This window comes from Acipenser ruthenus, chromosome 10 (assembly GCF_902713425.1).
Source record: "Acipenser ruthenus chromosome 10, fAciRut3.2 maternal haplotype, whole genome shotgun sequence".
NCBI classification, from domain to species: domain Eukaryota; kingdom Metazoa; phylum Chordata; class Actinopteri; order Acipenseriformes; family Acipenseridae; genus Acipenser; species Acipenser ruthenus.
This window is the reverse complement of record NC_081198.1, coordinates 44,503,419-44,523,437: the sequence shown is the minus strand read 5'-3', so window position 1 is coordinate 44,523,437 and position 20,019 is coordinate 44,503,419. Positions and strand designations below refer to the sequence as shown.

The 20,019-nt window shown below is 34.6% G+C and overlaps 3 protein-coding genes across 3 annotated transcripts; 2 read left to right on the top strand and 1 right to left on the bottom strand.

Annotated features, from left to right (window-relative positions):
- Positions 1 to 1,029: 1,029 nt before the first annotated feature.
- Positions 1,030 to 8,530, top strand: catip (ciliogenesis associated TTC17 interacting protein). Its single transcript, XM_034021070.3, has 10 exons — positions 1,030 to 1,147; positions 1,809 to 1,894; positions 2,774 to 2,959; positions 3,702 to 3,757; positions 4,779 to 4,865; positions 5,272 to 5,439; positions 5,785 to 5,909; positions 6,339 to 6,415; positions 7,601 to 7,689; positions 7,994 to 8,530. Exons 2-10 carry the CDS (start codon positions 1,828 to 1,830, stop codon positions 8,204 to 8,206), a joined length of 1,068 nt encoding a protein of 355 aa, XP_033876961.1. The 5' UTR covers positions 1,030 to 1,147; positions 1,809 to 1,827; the 3' UTR covers positions 8,207 to 8,530.
- A 110-nt stretch (positions 8,531 to 8,640) lies between these two features.
- On the bottom strand, positions 8,641 to 9,899 carry LOC117406652 (histone H2B type 3-B-like). Its single transcript, XM_034010856.3, has 3 exons — positions 9,810 to 9,899; positions 9,248 to 9,369; positions 8,641 to 8,945 (listed from the first exon to the last, which is right to left on the bottom strand). Exons 2-3 carry the CDS (start codon positions 9,362 to 9,364, stop codon positions 8,709 to 8,711), a joined length of 354 nt encoding a protein of 117 aa, XP_033866747.1. The 5' UTR covers positions 9,365 to 9,369; positions 9,810 to 9,899; the 3' UTR covers positions 8,641 to 8,708.
- A 121-nt stretch (positions 9,900 to 10,020) lies between these two features.
- LOC117412569 (mannose-1-phosphate guanyltransferase alpha-A) lies at positions 10,021 to 19,126 on the top strand. The gene is made up of 13 exons (XM_034924460.2): positions 10,021 to 10,290; positions 10,627 to 10,680; positions 11,223 to 11,320; positions 11,765 to 11,868; positions 12,163 to 12,349; positions 12,581 to 12,640; positions 13,092 to 13,222; positions 14,885 to 15,019; positions 15,505 to 15,602; positions 15,739 to 15,785; positions 15,909 to 16,001; positions 16,354 to 16,522; positions 16,675 to 19,126. The coding sequence occupies exons 2-13, from the start codon at positions 10,641 to 10,643 to the stop codon at positions 16,773 to 16,775; spliced, it is 1,263 nt and encodes a 420-aa protein (XP_034780351.2). The 5' UTR covers positions 10,021 to 10,290; positions 10,627 to 10,640; the 3' UTR covers positions 16,776 to 19,126.
- Positions 19,127 to 20,019: the final 893 nt, after the last annotated feature.

The window sequence follows — 20,019 nt, the reverse complement described above, 5'->3', positions numbered from 1 at the left end:
AATTGTACTTTAATTCACAATCTCATCTAATTCATTTACTCCTGCAGTCTGTCGTTCATTTTTATTGTCCTTTCGCCTGGATATAACGAACAAACGGCTTGGACCCCTACAGGTTCGTTAGCGAGGGTGTACTGTTCACAGGTTTTTAATTTATGCCAAACTAGATCTTCAAATAAAATTAAGGTGTTGGCTTTAAACACTAGAGTGAAATAAAGGAATTGAATAAAGTTATATTAAATAAGTTTTGCTTCATGTTTATGATACGTAGTGCTTTTAACTGGTGCTAATATTAAAATTAGACTGTTGGGCCAATGTTTTGCATTCCCGGTTTGTTTGGTAAAAGCTTATCTCCTTTCAACAAGAAGTACAACCTGGTCTCACAAGGAAAACGTTGATTAGGCCACCTTTTGTTTCAAACAGATTCTTTTTTCTTTTCTTTTTTAAATCTTTTCAGTACTGTATTGTTTGCAAACGATTGTCATTTATTTATTTAAACATATTATGAATGTACATACTGTGTGTTCTTAAAATGCACGTGTAGAGAGATTATGATAGGTAGCCTATGCTTTCTTAGAACAGCCAACATATGTTATGATAATGCAATTTTTATATTACTGGAGGTACTGGAACCACAATAAAAAGTATAGAATAAATAAATAAAATAAAATACTAATCACATTTTTTTTTTTTTTTACTTAGGTGATAACAAACAACCCGTGGTAAGACCCGGTCACTAACTTTTCATGCGCTATACACTTTCTGAAGATATACATTAATATATGTTGTCCTATTGGTATAAGTTAATGTGTCTTATTGTAAGATATAACATCTCGTTTAGTTTAAGGACTGGCAGCTCAAACTGTGTACATATATAACTTTTGCAACAAGTCCCAACAAAGACTGCTTTGGGGTGTGTAAACAAACTGTCACGATAGCTTTCACGATAATGACTTTCACGCCTATACCCCGTAGCTGATAGTGTACATGATAAATACGTTACTGTTTCTTTAAAGGAAATAACACCTCCTGTTGACAAGTAGCTTCTGTTGTCACGGCAACAACTTTGCGGCGTTAAGAATCGACAAAATTGTGAAGCCGGGGACTAAATTAAATTGGACCAAAACCATACGGTTCCCACTGCAAAAAGGTAAACAATTAAAAATGGAAACTAATTGATATTCACTGCAGTTTATAACAATTCTCTTAAAGTGAGTCTACGTATGTATCTTCTAAATGTGTGTAGATAGTACTTGGTAACACGGACTCTAGTCTTAAAATTAACGTGCCTGTCTTTTTCTTGCAAGTTTAAATAGTACGTTTCAAGTAAATGTAGGCATTTTTATTTTAAGCACGGCAAGTTTTAAAGGAAGGTCTGTGCGAGCAAAACCGGTCCCAACATTTAACATTCCCTTATTGCAAATACTAGTATTTACTTTTCTGGACATTTGTATGTATATTAAGACGATGTACAACCATTTTTTGCACAACAACAGAAGTCCTTATCACAGAAAAGCGTTATTAAACAGAAAAATGTAATTGAATGGGTTCTGGTATGATATATATAATATATATATATATATATATTTTTTTTTAATGATTCGTAAAAGTGGCATTTAAACAAACTGTCAATATTGTCAATTGCCATCACATTTTAAAATATACACCTTCCCACATATTGTTCCTAACGTGTATTGAATGAGGACTGTCAATGTCAATGATAATGGATTCATAAAATGTGTAAAAGTATTAACCCAATATAATAATATGGTATACAGCATATACATATATATATATCTTTTTTTCAATAGACATTGAAGAGGTCTATTCATGGAAGAACTGAAAGATCTAGCACCAAAAGCTAGTATTGAAGCTGTTGAGTTTCTGCAATCCATTGGTAAGTTAGAACTACTTTCTCCATTGAAACTCAAGTTTATCTGCTTCCTTCAGTCCACCCGGCCCATCAGTCTTCCTAGACACACAAGACAGTGGGACATGTTGAGTTCAAAGTGTTTATTCCAGCTTATTAGTTACAATGCTAACAACTAAATGCTATAGGTCTAATGTCCAAAGCAGTCGATGTTGTCACATTCAGATTCTTTCATAACATTGCCTCATTGGGTCCATCAATGTTCCATAACAGCTGCTAATAACTGACCACACCCTGTATAGGGCATCTGATTTAATGTTGTATTTTGCAAATACATTTAACTTGTAGTACATCTCACTGCCACTTCAAACAATAAAACTATGAGCCCTGAAGCCAGAAATTAGTAAAAGCAATTGGAAGCTTAAGAGTTAAAAACCATCCATTGATCTATTCACATGGTAAGTATCTGTCTGGTGCTGACAGTGGAAGCACTTTATAATAGTAGGTTCCTCATTTGTATTCAGTGAGGTAGATGCATATTAACCTATTTTCCATTGTGCAAACACATTCAAGAATAAACCAAGAAAGAAAGCATTAATATTTGTGTGGAAGCTTGCTAAATGGTTAGAATGGCGATTCAGTGTTAGACATCTGAGTTGTTTGTTTACTGTATTGATACAGAACATTGTTAGAACCTTTTAAATTGCTATAGCCTACATATTGACCTGTGATACTACAAGAAATATTATTTTATATTAAGATGTTATTACAATGTATTTGGGAGTGGGTTATTTTAATATAGTCTTTCTAATGTGACTCTGGATATTACAGTTAACACTCCTGACAAACATGCAGTTTATTCCATTTCATCAAAGCATGTAATGAAAACAAAACCTTTCATTTTAGAGCCAGAGGAGTTGCAGCTATGTCTGTTTGTTGACTCCTTAGTCACAATTTCAGACACAGGCAGAGAACTTGGAGAATTCACTATTACCATTCAACAGGCAACATATCATGATGAGGACTGTTATCTAATTCATGCTAACAGCCATGGCTGTATTGATGATATACCATGTGGAACATCCATCATGGGTAGGTATGATATGCATGGATTAGTGTACATTCAAATCTAAAATCACTTTAATGTTTAAACTATTCTTACTGTACTATAAATACAATTACAGCTTTTACCGAAATCCAGGAAATTATTATTTTATTATTATTTATTTCTTAGCAGACACCCTTATCCAGGGCAACTTACAATTGTTGCAAGATATCACATTATACATTATTTCACATTATACAGATATCACATTATTTTTACATACAATTACCCATTTATACAGTTGGGTTTTTACTGGAGCAATCTAGGTAAAGTACCTTGCTCAAGGGTACAACAGCAGTGTCCCCCACTGGGGATTGAACCCACAACCCTCCGGTCAAGAGTCCAGAGCCTTAACCACTACTCCACACTGCTGCCCGATTATATTATATTTTTGATTTAATTGTTTGCACCATGTGGAAAGTTTATTTTTGTGTTTTGTATCTTCAATAACCTTTGTAAGGTCTAGAAAAGCTTCAGAAAAAAGTTACAGAATATTAACCTATTTTTTTTTTGTTTTGTTTTGTTTTTTGTTAACCTAACGTATACATTTAAGATCAAACATGTTTTCTTAAGGTAATGTTCATCATGTTTAATTTACATGTATGTAACAAATGGTAAAGCACATGATTTCAACTGTTTATAAGCAAAATTATATCTGAAAAAATAAGCAATACATTTTGTCCAACATACCTATTAGTTAACCATTTTATTAATGTATTTTATTAACAGCTTATGTTTCCAAGAGACTTGAAACTTTAGAGCAACATCATCATGAATATGTGAAGGTAAATTATTTGTATTTATTGTATTGTATTGTATCTATTTGCATCTATTAAACCACAGAATCATTTATGAAGAGTTGGACTGTATTCACCCAGCATGGGGCAGAGTTCACTTTTGGAGGAACTAGCATACAAATATAGACAAAGAGGAGAGGTTAGACCATCTCTGGGCTGATACTGATCTATCAACATGTAAATCGCACAATAACAGCTGCAGACACATAGTTACAATTAAACAATTATCATAACTGCCTGAGTGTCCACGCAGCTCTCTATGTAGATATTTGATAAAGATTAACAAAACTGATGTGATTGGTCAATATCAACATTTATGTTACTGTCACAGAAAGGCAAACAGTGTTGCAGCTTTATTTGTCCACATGGCCAAAGCAGTGATAATATCTGCTGCACATAACAATGTACTGCATTTAGACAATACAATTAAACTGGGGGATGATGTAACAACTCACAATCACAATGGCTTGGATGTTTTTATGCAATCAAGTCATTTGTGATGTTGAGTGTACTATTAAGATAATTGTTTAGAAATTGTTGATAGTCACAATTCCTGTGACACTCACAGGAAATAAATAGTATTTCTTATCATGGCGATCTTTGGAAGGATGAAGCAAATAATTAGTCTACTTCCCACGAAATTGATGCACCACGTAGCTGGTGCTGCCATCTAGTGGTTATGTATACAGTAAAACATATTAAAAAGCAAGGCAGTGCCTTCTACTTATAATCAAGTAAGCAAATCCACACTCAGAGTGTAATAGTGGTTGTGGTTATAATAGAATCAGTAAGCAAATTTAACATACTAAATGCTATGAAAAGGTCCCAGTGTATAAGATAATATAACGACAATGTTAACCATAGCATGCCGAATTGTATTTGCATTAGCCACCATTATGCCTTTGTGTATTCACATACTATAATTAGGTAAACTTTAAATAGTATAATCCAATAACTAGCCAACTGTAACTATCCCGGTTTGCTTAAAGTTGTCACTCTCCCTTTGCAGATAAAGGATCACCCTTTGGACAGAAAGTCATACATGGTCAGAGAGGAAGATCAGCTGGTAGTGAACAAAATTGTCACGGAAGGACAAGTAAGTTTAAAAAAAAAAAATGTTTTTGAATAATGCACATTGCCCAATATATTCTGTAATGAAGCAAACTTATTGTCATTGGATTGGATGAGAAATGCTTTAAAAACAAGAATGAACACACATACACACATTATTAAAGATGTTTCAGTGCCACCTAGTGGATGTCTTGGTTTTGTTGGCCAGCCTTCATCTTTGTGAGATGAAACTTTTGAATCAAGGTTTAGATAAAGTAACATATCCTAGCCTTTAGCTCGAATTAAGTAATTCAAATCAAAGCTGATTTTCAGGCCATTTGAACTAATTTGTAAAAATGTAGACGTCCAGTTTAAGTAGGTTACCCATTTCTGTGACATTTTGAGATATTTTGACTAGAATATGCTCTGTTCTGATCATATTTTGCTTTTAGGATGAGAAGAGGCATGCATTTACATTTCCTTGGAGCTCTGTGGAAGGATTTATATCAGAGGCTTCAAATCTTCTTATCTTACGGATTCTTGCTAAAAGGAAGGCTGTTCCAGAAAACATGGTGTTTCTTTCATTCGATACTGAAACCAACCTGTGCACCTCCACTTTTGTAAGTACTCTTACCAAATGATATTTACTGTAATGGCAATGGAGTGAAACTAAAATGGCAATGCAATAGTTTTGTACTAAGGGACAGTGGTAGCAGATATCAGGACCGCACTGCAATATTTGTTTAAAATCTACAAACTTGCCTTGCCATTGCTTGTTCTTCAAGGGGTTTTAAACCTTTCTGAAAGGGTAAGTCCGTTTTTAAAAGTCTTTCAAGGGTTACTGCAGACCATTACACAGCAGTTCTGTGTCTAAAAACGTACGTGTTTCTTAAATGTTTCTATGAATCTCAGTATTACGCACATTCCCCTTTCTACATAATACGTACTGTTATTATTTTGTGTAGAAAGAGCTTGGGTCCAGGAATCAGACAGTTGGAAGGGAGGTTATGGAGGTTTTTGGAATTGAAAGAGCTATCCACTCAGAGAAAGATTTACCTACCATGTGGCACTTCTTTTTCCTTTTTGATGGGTAGGTATACATTTTTGATAAAACTTTAAAGTACATTTACTGCAATTTTACCACATGTGTTTCACTAATAGTTCTGACACATACTGGTGTGTCTGGTTTATTCTCTGTATTGTCACTGAGGAGTGGTCCACCTATTTCATTTAAACCTTCAAGGGCATTTTGTTGTGTTGTTGTGTTGATTGATGCCATCCCCAACACAGTTTTTCATTCAGTTTCTATTGTCTGTACTGCAAACATGGTCCTTGGCACAGCCAAATATTTTCCCCAGATTTATATCAGTGATTTCAGGCCAGTGTCACTGCAAGGTCTTTTCTAAAAGCAATTTAAGGCATTACATGTAGTATGAAATTAAGGCATATTCAAGCTTTGTGCTTATAAAAATATTATAATAGTTAATCTCTCTAATTATTTGAATTCCATTTTTTTCAGGCATTTAGCAAGCAGAGTACAAATTGGATCTCCTGTGACAATGAAACTTATACAAATGCCATTGCTAAAAGAAAAAGGTACAGTAACCTAAAGTGTGTTATGATGGATTAAATATATTTGTTAAACATAAATCATATTGCAATTTTGGGAGAATGCTTTTAAACTGGTGGGTTAAGTTCAAGTTTAGTTCTAATCTGGGTCAATGAAACTAGCTGATAGTTTGATATTTCCCCTATATTGTTATGAATTTAAGTACAGTCAACTGCATATGAAGAACCACCTGTCTATAATGATCTCTTTGATCAACCCCCATGTGTACAGTAGGATCCCAAAGTGAAATGTGACCCTGTCAGCTTGGGATAGAGGTTAGGGTAACGGTCATTTAGGGTTAGACCATATTAATTATCTATTATAAACCCCAAGCCGATGGGGCTATATTTCTGTTTAATTTACTACATGGGCAAAACAAATATGATAATACCCAACTGTACAGGGCCGTAGCCAGCCTTGACAAATGACAGAGACACTTGCCCATGCACTTTGGAATATTAATAAGATGGATTCGCTAAATTGCAGACTACCAAGGGAATGCATTATTCCATATTATTAGGCTGATATGTACGTCTTTCTAATCAACACAATTTCTTTGCCTCACGTTGTTTAAAAAAAAAAAAAAAAAAAAAAAAGTAGTCCCTAATAAGCCTTGGGCGTTTCGAAGCAATTCGAACACGTTTAACTAACGTGGATATGGTGGTACAAACTGAGCCTTACGATGTCGCTGTAGTCTGTGACATTAAAAGATTATGAAGAGTACAGAAGCTGTAGATATCTCAGCGGGACTTGGGAATTCATGTATACACACAATGAGGGATGAAATGCATTTTATTTTGCAGCAAAGCAATGTGTAAGAGAGCCTAAATAAATAAGTATTAGTATGATTTTAACCAAGGCCCATGTCTCGGGTGCTTTGTAGCCAGCTACGGCCTTGCTGTATATGTTTGGTTATGAAACCGAAACATAGCCCCATCAGCTTGGTGTTTATAATGGATAATTAAAGTCGCCTAAACCGAAATAACTGTCACCCTAACCTTAACCCCAAGTCGATAGGGTCATATTTCATCTTGGCATCCTACTGTACACGTGGGAATTGACCAGAGATCACTATGGACAGGTGGTTCTTCATATTTAAGCTGACTGTACTTAAATATTATTATACCTGTGCACTGAAGACTGAGTTAATGTGTATCATTTTAATCGCGCAGAGGAGGAGGAGCAGAAACCAGTATTTGAGAAGAAGCCATTGATCTGGGAGGAGGACATGCACTTGTACTCCAAATATCTTGATAGAAAGGTAACAGTGCACATTTAAATAGGAAATAATTTGTGAGCAGTAAAATAAAGTAATACCATTTTTGACAAATGGTTCAGCAAGATTTTTTTTTTTTACACAAAATTCCAAAAAAAAGGAGAAACACTGGTCTGGAAATTCATGTTTTGATATTAAAGCTGTAATGTTCATTTCTCAAAACTATGAGTGTTAGGTATGATGTTTTCACTCTCAGCCAATTAAATTGCCTTTTGTAAAAATAAATCCATTTGTTATTTAACTGTTCTAATAAATGTGTTCACATTTAACATTCAATTTTATATTTCAGGAAGAGCTCAAGGCAAATCATACTACCTACGTGAGACATCACCCTGAGCTGAAAGCCATAATGGCAGATTTCCTTCAGTTTTTATTACTCAGAAAACCAGAGGATGTCTTCACATTCGCTGCAGATTATTTTGCGCCATTTTCATCACAGAAGCATCTAGAAACCAGTTTTCAAATGTCAAACAAAGCAAATCCTTTAATGAAAAACAATTGATTTGTTTTTGACTGTGGTCTGAGAAGTATCCATATATTTTAAAGTTATCTTTCAGAAGAATTGTTGTGGTGTATTAGTAATTATTTTAAAATTATAAGGGTCATAATCCACAATTAGTACCACTGAATTCAAGGCTAGAGGTAGCAAGTTCTATTTCTACAATACTCACACAACTAAACTACCACCTTATTTGCTTCTTGGTCTTGAGAAATCATGCAATATTGTGCCCCTTAAATTCTGTTGACTCCACCTGCTTCTTGGTAAACTAGAGAAAGTGGAAATAGAAGGAAGTCAAAGGCAGCAAAACAAATTTGAGGAAAAAGACAAGTTTGCAAGCAGTGACATTGAACTTTTGGGGAACCCTGGCTGCCAATAGCAATAAATACAAGATATCTGTTCCACAGAGGGAAACAAACCATTTAAAAACAAACTCCTTTAAAAATAAAATAATTTTATTTTGCAAGTTAAAAAAGATAACATTGAAAAGGTTTCCAGGAAGTGCTCACTTTGAGCTAGTGTATTTTGCTACAGATCCAGTACCCTCAGACACCATATGCTTTCCTAGTTCCCCAGAAAGCAGCAGTCGTACAGCAGTCTGGATTTCTCTGCTGGTGATGGTACGTCTCTTGTTGTACAATGACAGTTTGGCTGCCTCTGATGCTACCCGCTCAAACATGTCACCCACAGACGAGTTCATTATGCCCATCGACTTGGCAGAGATTCCAATGTCTGGATGAACCTGTAAAATAAAATAAGTGAGAAGTTACATAAATGGATAACCACACCTATGCCAAAGGGAGAACACTGCAATTTAGCCTTTTGCGTCATCATTCTGCATACACCTGTACTGCCCCTTTAAGTCAAGAATGTAGTTAATGTGTTTATCTAAAATGCAAATTAAAAGTAACATTTTCAAAGCCAGAAAACTTAAGCTACCTATTGTTGGACCCATAACTAGACTTCCAAGAATGTTCACCCAGCCCTGTTTTGTGGTTTTTTTCCCCCCCCCCCATGGAAGCTGAATAAAAGGGTATAGCATACCTGTTTTAAAACCCTATAGATGTAGGTTGCATAGGTCTGCCTCTTGCCCTTTAGTTTATGGTGTGCTTTGGCCGTCCTTTTCTCCATGTTTGTCACTTTGACAGCAGCAGACTTCATTTTCACTTGGTTAAAAAAAAAAAAAAAAAAAATTATATATATATATATATATATATAAATAAAATTACACACAAGTCAGTTAATGAAATACTATATTATGCTCTCATAAGACTTTCAGTTCTAATCTTGACCCCTTTCAGTTTTTTTTTTGTTGCTTTTATATTTTACAACTGCTTCGTGCAATCTACATTTTTATACATTTCAATAAGCCAATTAAATCACGTCATGTCTTTAAAATTGTGATAATACTCACTCCCAGGACCGATACATTTAAAGGTTTTAACATAAGCCACAATCACAAATTAATTTAAAAGCTTTTAAAATCGTTTTTCCTGCAAACTCTGAAGTTACACATCTCTAGACCCACAATACTGCAGTCAATACTAACATGTAATATCAATACATTCAAAAAATAAATAAATTTAAAAAAAATACCAAAACCTACCTTACTTGCACTGTTGTTTACAATTACACAAGCTGTAACAAAATAGACTTAAGACTTGTGCCTCCTTGGTGGTTTATATACAAGTGAAATATACTCACTAGATGAATCAGGTGTTTCAATTACTACTGAATGCACTTTAGAGGTGTGATTGTATGCACCTGTATAGATTGTATAACTAATTAAACATTTGGAGGTCTAATTCATTTGGGATCCAATAGACTTTAGATTTGATTAGACTCAAGAAAGCTCATTGTGCAAACATATACTTTTTTTTTTTTAAACAGTGTGTTGAAATGTTCTTAAAGTTATATTATGTAAATAGCATTCATTTTAGAATCAGTCAAGGAAGTATGATACATGTAAAGTCCTTGCGCTTCAGGTTAAAACTACAATTCCCACAATGCTGATCTAACGAGAACTCGGGATGTCGTTGAGTCTGCACATCTGCGTGCATGTGTAACAGGAAGTCATAAAGAACAAGGTATGAATCCCGTAACTAAGAAATTATTCAGTGTATAATTATATTACTTTTTAAATAGTTTCACTACATGGGACAGTACCTTTAAGCGCTGTTGAGTGTGGAGTAATGGCAATTTGTAATCTTTTGATTGAACGCATCATCATTTCCACAGTACTGTGTACAGTATTGATACACAAAATAGTCGTATTTTTATTTTGAAGTGTGTTTTAAATAGTATAATAAACATTTAACTAATGTATAATGTAATATAGTTTTACTTTGTATTAATTGAATGTTCATCGCATTACCAGTAAAACGTTGACATTAGTACTTTTTAATCCCTTTCTCAATATTTAGGATCTAAACTAAAGATGTTGAAAGCTGTAATACTAATAGGAGGCCCTCAGAAAGGTAAAGTAATATAAATTAAAGATACATTATTAACGTTATTTTGTGTAAATAGCAAATATTACTACAAACTGGGTGACGTGCCAATCAGTCAGAGAAAGGCTGACAAATAAAACACCTTTTCTTCCAGTTGAAGGCATACTATTGGTGTAGATCCGTTTTTTTTTAGTGTATCTTAATACCTTTTGGCAGTCCAAACACTTAATGCAGTAAATGTACTGTATTACCAATTGCACTCCCACTGCAATTGGCAACACATTTTATTCAGTTCATATAATCCCTTTTTGTCAGTATTGAAGCATTACCTTAAAACGAATGAAGAATGAAACCCATTAAAATAGCAGATATTATTTTGCATTGTAGAACTGGAATTCGAATATAACATGATGATATTTTTTTTAGTACCGGTACAGTAGTTTGTAAATCATTGTATATGGGCTTAAAGTATGGTACAGACCTTTTTCATTTAATTGGCCAGTTAAAAAAAAAAAAAAAAAGTAAATAAAATATATTTTTTATTCTTTTTTTTTTTTTTTTTTTTTTAGGGACTCGGTTTCGACCTCTTTCTTTTGAGGTTCCAAAGCCCTTGTTCCCTGTAGCAGGGGTCCCAATGCTTCAGCACCACATTGAAGCATGTGCAAAGGTAAGCTAACTGAATAGTCTTCAATTAAGTAAAATGTATGGATTTCATAGTGGAGGCACCTGCACTTAGCCTGTGCATGTCACATTTACATTATCAGGCTAATAAAGTTAAATCTTAAGATAAGGTGCAAGTGTGCTATTCAAATTCCTGTGAATGTAGGTCATGACTGGCTCTTGGCACCCGTTCACTGGATTTGATGAAACATTTTATTCTGCATTCTGTAGATGTAGGACATAGAACTGACACCAGTTATATATATATATATATATATATATATACGTATATATATATATATATATATACACGTATATAATATAATTGTACTCTATGTGCATGTGAGATGTGACTGCATGCACAGATTCTTAAAATTGGCCATGAATTGAGAGTTTCATTCTGCAGTAATGAGAATTTCCAAATTTACTTTTTTTTTTTTTTTTTTTTTAGATACCAAACATGAAAGAGATTTTACTGGTAGGTTTCTATCAGCCAAATGAGGCGCTCAGTCGGTTCCTGTCTTGTGCACAGCAGGAATTCAAAATCCCCATCAGGTAAAAGAAACAAACTTGTTCAGTACTTTTTATTGAATGATTTGGGGGATTTAGTTTGTTCCAATAAAGCCTCTGGCTAGAAACCCCAGGGTTATGTTTAGTGTTCTGTGAAAGCTGATAATAAGTACTGTACTTTTTTGTACTTTTTAGTTTAAGCTTTGTCCAGGATGTTGACTTGGATTTTGCTAATCACCTATTTGTATTCCATGATTGCCTTTTTGCAAATGAATGCCAAATCATATTAACCACGTGTTTACTGTTTGTGTTTTAATAGAGATATTAATCTTACTTTAGGTATCTTCAGGAGTATTCAGCTCTGAGTACTGCGGGTGGCATTTACCACTTCAGAGATCAGATCCTGTCAGGGGGCCCTGAAGCATTCTTTATTATGAATGCAGATGTCTGTTCTGAATTTCCACTTCTAGAGATGTTAGAGTTCCAGAAGGAACATGGAAACACCCACGTCATTCTGGGAACAACAGTAAGGACACTGAATTATGCAGATATTATGATTCTCCAGAGCTTTGTGTTTGCTTCAAATGCCTAGAAAAGTACTTGCACATGTGAATAATGTATATATATTTCTCCAATCCGTAAAGTGCTTGCCTCAATGCGCAATGCCAGTCTTTTGTGGTATTTTGTAAATATTGATAACATGATCAAAGCTATACTTGTCTTAACAAAAGTAATATATATTCGTTATTTATTTCAGGCTAACAGAAAACAGTCCATGAACTATGGCTGTATTGTTGAAAATCAAGACACCAATGAGGTAAGACAGACCTATGTTCAATTGAACATCCTAGTTATAGAATGCCATATGCACTATTGTGTGTATTTGTATTTCTCAGTACAATCTTTTGTGAGTGAAAACCCGTACAAGTACATATTGGGATCTAGTGTGATGCTTACATTATTATTATTATTATTATTATTATTAGTTTATTTAGCAGACGCCTTTATCCAAGGCAGAGACTAGGGTGTGTGAACTTTGCATCAGCTGCAGAGTCACTTACAACTACGTCTCACCCGAAAGACGGAGCACAAGGAGGTTAAGTGACTTGCTCAGGGTCACACAATGAGTCAGTGGCTGAAGTGGGATTTGAACCGGGGACCTCCTGGTTACAAGCCCATTTCTTTAACCACTGGACCACACAGCCTCCACATTATCAGGAATACTATAAAAGCTGGGTGTACATGTCTGTTTATTGTTTTTAATGCAGGTGTTGCACTATGTGGAGAAGCCTAGTACATTTGTCAGTGATATCATCAACTGTGGGATTTACCTGTTCACACCTGAAATCTTTCAACACATTGGGCTCGTTTTCCAGAAAAATCAACAGGATCTCTTATTGTAAGTAGAATATAGATGGCGTACCTGGGGTCTATCTTTTCATCATTTCCTGTCCTCTCTTCTATTCATTTTTTTCTTGTCAATTTTTTTTTCCTTTCCTCCTTTTTCTGCCATCATTGTGTTTCCTGAATCCCATCATCAGGTATTCTTATGACGGGTAAGTCAGAATGCAGGCGTGTGGTGGTCCACAATTTGTAAAGGAATGGTTTCTTGTGGTTTTAAAAACTTGCCACTTATTTTTAACTTTGAAAGTTTATGTAGATATTTATGAAAAAGAATTGGAGCATAACAAACTTTTATTACAGTCAATGTCTTTGAACATTTGAAGTAGGTCCTGCATACAGTATAAGCAAATCTTCTTTTCTTTCCCTCTCTCAAATGCTGAAAAATGGGGTTTGGAGGCAGTTATCTTTTAGGACCAGCACCTAATTATCGTCAGGTATTAAATAAATCTATTCATTAATGTGTTGATTTCAAAACCAAGAAAGGCAGTCCTTCCCTCACCTTTACAACTGATTACCAATCAATGGCAATTAACTTGGTGGGAGTTTAATTTTCTCTCATACGGGGTGCTTCCAATCGCCTTTTAAAACTCGCACACTAGTAATTATAAATAACATGTAAATCAACCTTTTAAACACTTAGTCAGAAACAGTTAATCATCAATACTTTTATTTCATTTTTGATAATAGTTATTGAGTACAATCTTCTTTTTATGCGATTTTATAGCACGTTTATACGTAATCTATGGGGTGTCTTACTAATATCATGTTGTGCAGTTTGGGCAGACCTTTCAATAGGAGACATTTACTGCTATGCCATGCTTCTTGCAGTATAGCCAACTTTCTTTATAATCACTTTTATGTAAAATAATGAAAAAACTTACCATACCATACAAATCCCAAGTATACAAAAGTCAGGGTCTTAATTGATGGCAAATATTTGCATTGATATGTCATACTGTGATCATACATTGTATGCATTTTAAATTAGTTTCCGATGAAAACAAGTAATATATATATATATATATATATATATATATATATATATATATATATATATATATATATATTATTTTTCTTAGCAGACGCCCTTATCCAGGGCGACTTACAATTGTTATAAGATATCACATTATTTTTACATACATTTACCCATTTATACAGTTGGGTTTTTACTGGAGCAATCTAGGTAAGGTACCTTGCTCAAGGGTACAACAGCAGTGTTCCCGACTGGGGATTGAACCCACGACCCTCCGGTCAAGAGTCCAGAGCCCTAACCACTACTCCACACCGCTGCTATATAAATTATATAAATAATGTAATGAGATCAGATCCTAGAGTGTCAAAATCCATCATACAGCTGTACATACTTACGATAAATTGAACAACCATCCATGCATTTCAAGATTAAAATTGCTAGAGTAGTGCCTAGGCATTGTAATTATCAATTAACATGTTGATGAACACTGCTGTAAATCGCCAGCTATTGCTGTGCAAAAACATACTTTATATGCATAATAATGAAAATAAAAAATATTTGAAAATATTACTTTTTTTTTGTGTGTAAATGTGTTTGTCTTCATGGGATTTGTGGGGGAGGTGATGAGTGTAAAGAGGTGTTTATGTGGTTCTTCAGTGCATATGCTCTCGTTTTGTTCAATAGAGAGGAACAGATGAATGGCTGGCAGCGAGCAGAAGTTATTCGCCTGGAACAAGATATCTTTACAGCACTGGCAGGAAGGGGAAAGCTTTATGTGTACAAAACTGATCAGTTCTGGAGCCAGATCAAATCTGCTGGGTAGGTGAACAACTAAATTGGATTGATTTTATTCCAGAAATACAACTACATCTTTAATTTCTTTTTTTAATACTCAATTATAAAAAAATATACTAGACCCTAATATTGATGTAACATAGCCATCTGAAATTGCATTATATCAGATAGAAATGATATCACATTAGCCAACCTGTTAAATTATTCTTATTTAACTGTTTATTATAATAAAATATAGTTGGGGTGGTGTAAAATGTACATAACTTAAAACATGAACCAATAACAGTGTTCTCCTGTAGATTGCTTGTTTTAAAATGGTTGTATTTTTGTCAGGGCTTTTCTAGGCATTATAATACCAAAACCGTTCACGTACAAAAAAATTAAAGATCTATTGAAAAAAGTGGTCAGTCCATGTATAGAGCACTTTTTCACTTAGGTAATCATCATAGTAGTTCGGTTAATCATCAGAGTGATGGAGACTGCTAACAAAATCTTTGTGACTTTCATAGATCAGCCATTTATGCCAGCCGTCTATATCTAAACCACTATCGCAAAACCCACCCTGAAAGGCTGGCCAACAATGAAGAAGGAAGGCCTACCATCAGAGGTAACTATACTTTTAATTAGGAATTGTGAGGTTAGGAATATAAAGAAGAATGCATCCTTGGGGTCATGGCTTTTGTCACAAGAATAATTCTTCCTGTTATATTCATTTTATATTAATATACTTTTTTCTTTTCTAGGAAATGTGTATATCCATCCAACTGCCAACATTGACCCTACTGCTGTGGTAGGCTGTTTTGTTACTTGTACAAGGCAATAGATTACCAATGCATTTAACATCTAGGCTGTAGTTTTGATGATGTATTGTAAACCTGTGTACTTTAGCTAATCGCCAAATGTTTCTCCTCAGTTAGGTCCTAATGTCTCCATTGGCACTGGAGTGACAATAGGAGCTGGGGTTCGAGTAAGAGAGTCCATCATTCTTCATGGAGCTACATTGCAGGTAGGAGTGAAACATTTGTATTTCTGGATTGACTGCTTCTGGTCCCTGTTTGTCTTCTGTGATTTGCGAGGACTGCGTTAGGCAGTGCAAGGCTATGCCATTATAAATGTTGAGGTTTGTTGATGCTTTACCTTATTAAAGGACCAGCATGGTATAGCCTATGCGGATTGCATCTTATAATGTGGTTTAAAAAAAAAAAAAAAGGTGGTGTTATTAATTATATAAATGTATGCTTTAGGTTTCATAATAATTCAATTCTATATTTAAGTTATTTGATAGACTAGGGTGCTACTTTTGCTCTTGTAATACACTCACCCCTCCTCCCTCCCTTTCCTTTTAATTTGTCACTTAGGACCACAGTTGTGTCTTAAATAGCATTGTGGGATGGGACAGCACAATCGGGAAATGGGCCAGAGTTGAAGGGACTCCCAGTGATCCCAATCCTAATGACCCTTATGCCAAAATAGACAGTGAAACACTATTCAGAGAAGGAAAGCTTACACCTTCAATAACTATCTTGGGTAAGTAAAATATTCCAATATGCACCCTATTCCACATTATTTACACAATTAAATATTGTGTAAAGTAGTGCAGTGTAATTGAAGATAGTATTTCTAGATGTGCCTATACATGACTGTTATTAATTTAATTTTTTATTTAATTTTTTTTACAGGCTGTAATGTGAACATTCCATCAGAAGTAATCATTCTTAACGCAATTGTCCTCCCTCACAAAGATCTCAACCGAGGTTTTAAAAACCAAATTATTCTGTAGAATTTGTTCTGCATTTTTTGTACAAATGATGCAAAATGGAAAGTTTTTAACCCTTGAAACTTAGCTGGAGAAAAAAAAATAGATGAAATACAGTACCCACAAAGAGCTTTCTATCCTAAAAGAGCTTTATAAAACCCTGGCTGGCAGAAGATGTGAAATGATATGGCACACAGCATAGTTTAAAATATTGAAATTTGAAGACCACAAACCCTTTTCAGCATCTTGATGCCTGGTAATTTAAAAAGTATGTAACATTTTATCTTCTTGCAATTATACCATTGCTTATTTTTTTGTGTTTGACTCATCAGTGAACACTAAATATTGTAGTAACATAATACATATCAACCTTTTTATACTTGGTGCAATTATTAGGCAAGACCAGTTACAACCACATGCCTTTCACCCAACAGTGTATTTAAGGCTGCATTTACACTGGGTCTGTTTCAAACGGACTCAGTATGGTTCGTTTAGTTTAAAACAACGTATCGCCGTGTTTGCTGTTCACACTTATCTGCGAGCCAAGGGACAGAGTTTATTTGGATGCAGCCAGGCATATTGAAAGATGGCTGCTATTGATGTTGCTCTGGTTTATAATATTGCATGTTTTAGGTTCTTATATATTGCTGGGGAAGAAAGCACTGGGGGAAGTATGTCGCTAATACATGTTTTGAATGCTTACAGTAGGAGAATAATGCAGTTCTGACAATTCTCCAAAAAAAAAAAAAAAAACCAGAACCAACATTTAATTTGAACATGGTGACGCTCTTAAATGATGTCATTAGGTTCGGCAGAGTGCTTTTGAATCAAAGGGAATTGTCGGCTTTTAACTGCCAGTTATCATCATGTATGTTTAGCATCCTCTCAATTTAAAACTTTTAAACCTCAACATCAATAGATCTAAGAATTGTAACAAGAGGGATTTTTTTTAAAGCCTTACATGAAGACTTTACACACTATTGTTATGCTTATGTGTTTATAATGTGGATCTGTATCGGCCAAGCGAAACTCATCTGTCTACACATTAAAAGGTGACAATTTGTTTTTAATTTAAAGCACTTTGATTATACACACAGCACAACCTAATTGTGTGATTTAAAAGTTTAACTGGCTTTCAATTGAAATGTGTTGGTTCAGTGAGACCTTAACGGAAAATTATTCAGAACCGCTGTATTCGTCCCATCCCTACTGGTAACCCTAATGTAGTTCCCAAAGACATTTTTTGCTGTACTTGTTTCCTCCGAATATGAACTAAACTACATGTGAAATATTTACTTCTGACTAAAGTTATCTTGTATAGTTAGTTTGCGATGTGAAAAATGACAGAGTTCAGCAGTTGTTCACATTGACATTTAGCAAGTGAACCAGTTTGCCAAAGGGACCGAGGTCACCTCTTTACGTGGACTCAGTACTGTTCATTTCCCAAGCAGACTTGTTATTCACACCAACCGTACTGAGTTCAGACCAAACCCTCTAAACACACCCACAATGTTATTTTATTATGGGAAGTGAAGTGCTGTATGAAGTGTGTTAAATACAAATGCCGAAATGTAATCTCATAATGGCACCCAGCAGCTGAAGCTATAAAATACACTGATCTGCTGTATGATTAAAGTTCCCTGAAGGACTTTATTGGAGTGTGAAATCTCATTAGTTATATATTTTTTTATAAAATAATAAGAAATGTTTATTATGTAAATCCAGTTTTTCTTCTTGCTACCTGCTTAATTTACTGCGTAACATACCAGTTATGGTTCAGTTAACTCTGTAAACTTACCAGGCATGACATGAGGTCAATCTGTAAATGTGACGATTTATCGAAAGACAAATACCAGTGCATGGGCCAAGTCTGTACACACACAGACATGATTGGATGATTAAAAATCATGAACCCATTTTTTTTCCTACATTTGTGTTTCTCATTTTTTACCCAAAGGTTATCCTGCCTCAACTACATTTATTACAGTGCACAGGGTATATTTCTTTAACTGATCCAAACATTTAATAAGCCAGCTTCACGTGTTACAAGTGAACAGACCCTGTGATTTCACAATGAAGCTTCATGATCTACCACAGCCTGTCCTGCTCCTTTTATATCTGCTGCAGGGTTGGCGATGTGAAAAACATTTCTAGCTTGCACTGACTTGGTTTTGCTGCTGAACCTGGACAAAAGTACAATGTAATCAATATCTGAAAGAAATACATTTCCAAGCAGGTTTTACATTTCAGTGATGTGACATTTGTTGAAAAACAATGCCTTTAGGTTTGCCAAGTTATTAAAGCACATGTATTCCTATCGCATTAAAATGTAGCCCTTTGTGACCTCACCAAAAAATAAATAAAAATGAAAATAATTGCATCTGGATGTTTACAAACCTACACGTACATTTAATATTTAATATTGGAAATACAATTCTGAAACCTTATCTGGAGGAAAGGAACTGCAGTTTTTGTTTTTTTCACTTTGCTTTGTGGTGACAGGATAGATATTGGTGCTATGAGATAATAATGTACAAAATGTCAGAATTTGACCAATCTTCAAGTCCAATCAAAATATTGCTGCATTGAATATATATATATATATATATATATATATATATATATATATATTCTCTACTGCAAATTCCTTTGAGACATTCTAGTGGAACAATTGTTTTACATATCTATTGTGCAGTTCGTAAAAAGCACAATAATAAAAAGACACACAAACCTCACTTGAACAGGAATGAATGCTGTGCCAAGGGTGGTTTTAAATCTGCCCGACAGGGTTTTAGGAGCAGAACCCATCTCAGGAGAAATCAATGGCTTGAAGAAGTGGTCTATAAAAAAAATAAAAAAATCTCACCTTTACTTAACTTCAATATCCCTTGTAACAAAAAAGGAACACTTTTTTTTGACACCAGCAAAATGAAAATAGAACTAAAAGGACTACGCCAAATGTACTGGTTAATGCAGACAACGCCAATTCCTTCAGTCTATGCCAAGCTCTATTTAACTGCTCAGTAACTTAATATGTACAATGGTCCTATGTTTAGCAATACACATTTAATTAATCACAGCATGTAGGAGAAGCAAGTAGTTTACCCTTTCCCATGCTGTGGATATTGATATTGGCATGATGTTGGATTATTTTCCACCATGAAACTCTGATTCCCGTACTCAGCAGGAAGGGACAGAAGGCGAGCAACAACCTTTTTGGAGAAAAAAAAAAACCAATAAAAAACCCCCCTAAGTTTATCAAATAAAT

Coding starts and splice junctions, on each gene's coding strand:
- catip (XM_034021070.3), top strand. CDS start 1,828: ATGGAAGAACTGAAAGATCTAGCACCAAAAGCTAGTATTGAAGCTGTT. Junction 2,960..3,701: donor ATGTGGAACATCCATCATGG/GTAGGTATGATA, acceptor TTTTATTAACAG/CTTATGTTTCCAAGAGACTT. Junction 5,440..5,784: donor ACCTGTGCACCTCCACTTTT/GTAAGTACTCTT, acceptor TATTTTGTGTAG/AAAGAGCTTGGGTCCAGGAA.
- LOC117406652 (XM_034010856.3), bottom strand. CDS start 9,364: ATGAAGTCTGCTGCTGTCAAAGTGACAAACATGGAGAAAAGGACGGCC. Junction 8,946..9,247: donor TCTATAGGGTTTTAAAACAG/GTATGCTATACC, acceptor TTTATTTTACAG/GTTCATCCAGACATTGGAAT.
- LOC117412569 (XM_034924460.2), top strand. CDS start 10,641: ATGTTGAAAGCTGTAATACTAATAGGAGGCCCTCAGAAAG. Junction 13,223..14,884: donor AATCAACAGGATCTCTTATT/GTAAGTAGAATA, acceptor TTTGTTCAATAG/AGAGGAACAGATGAATGGCT. Junction 16,002..16,353: donor TTCATGGAGCTACATTGCAG/GTAGGAGTGAAA, acceptor TTTGTCACTTAG/GACCACAGTTGTGTCTTAAA.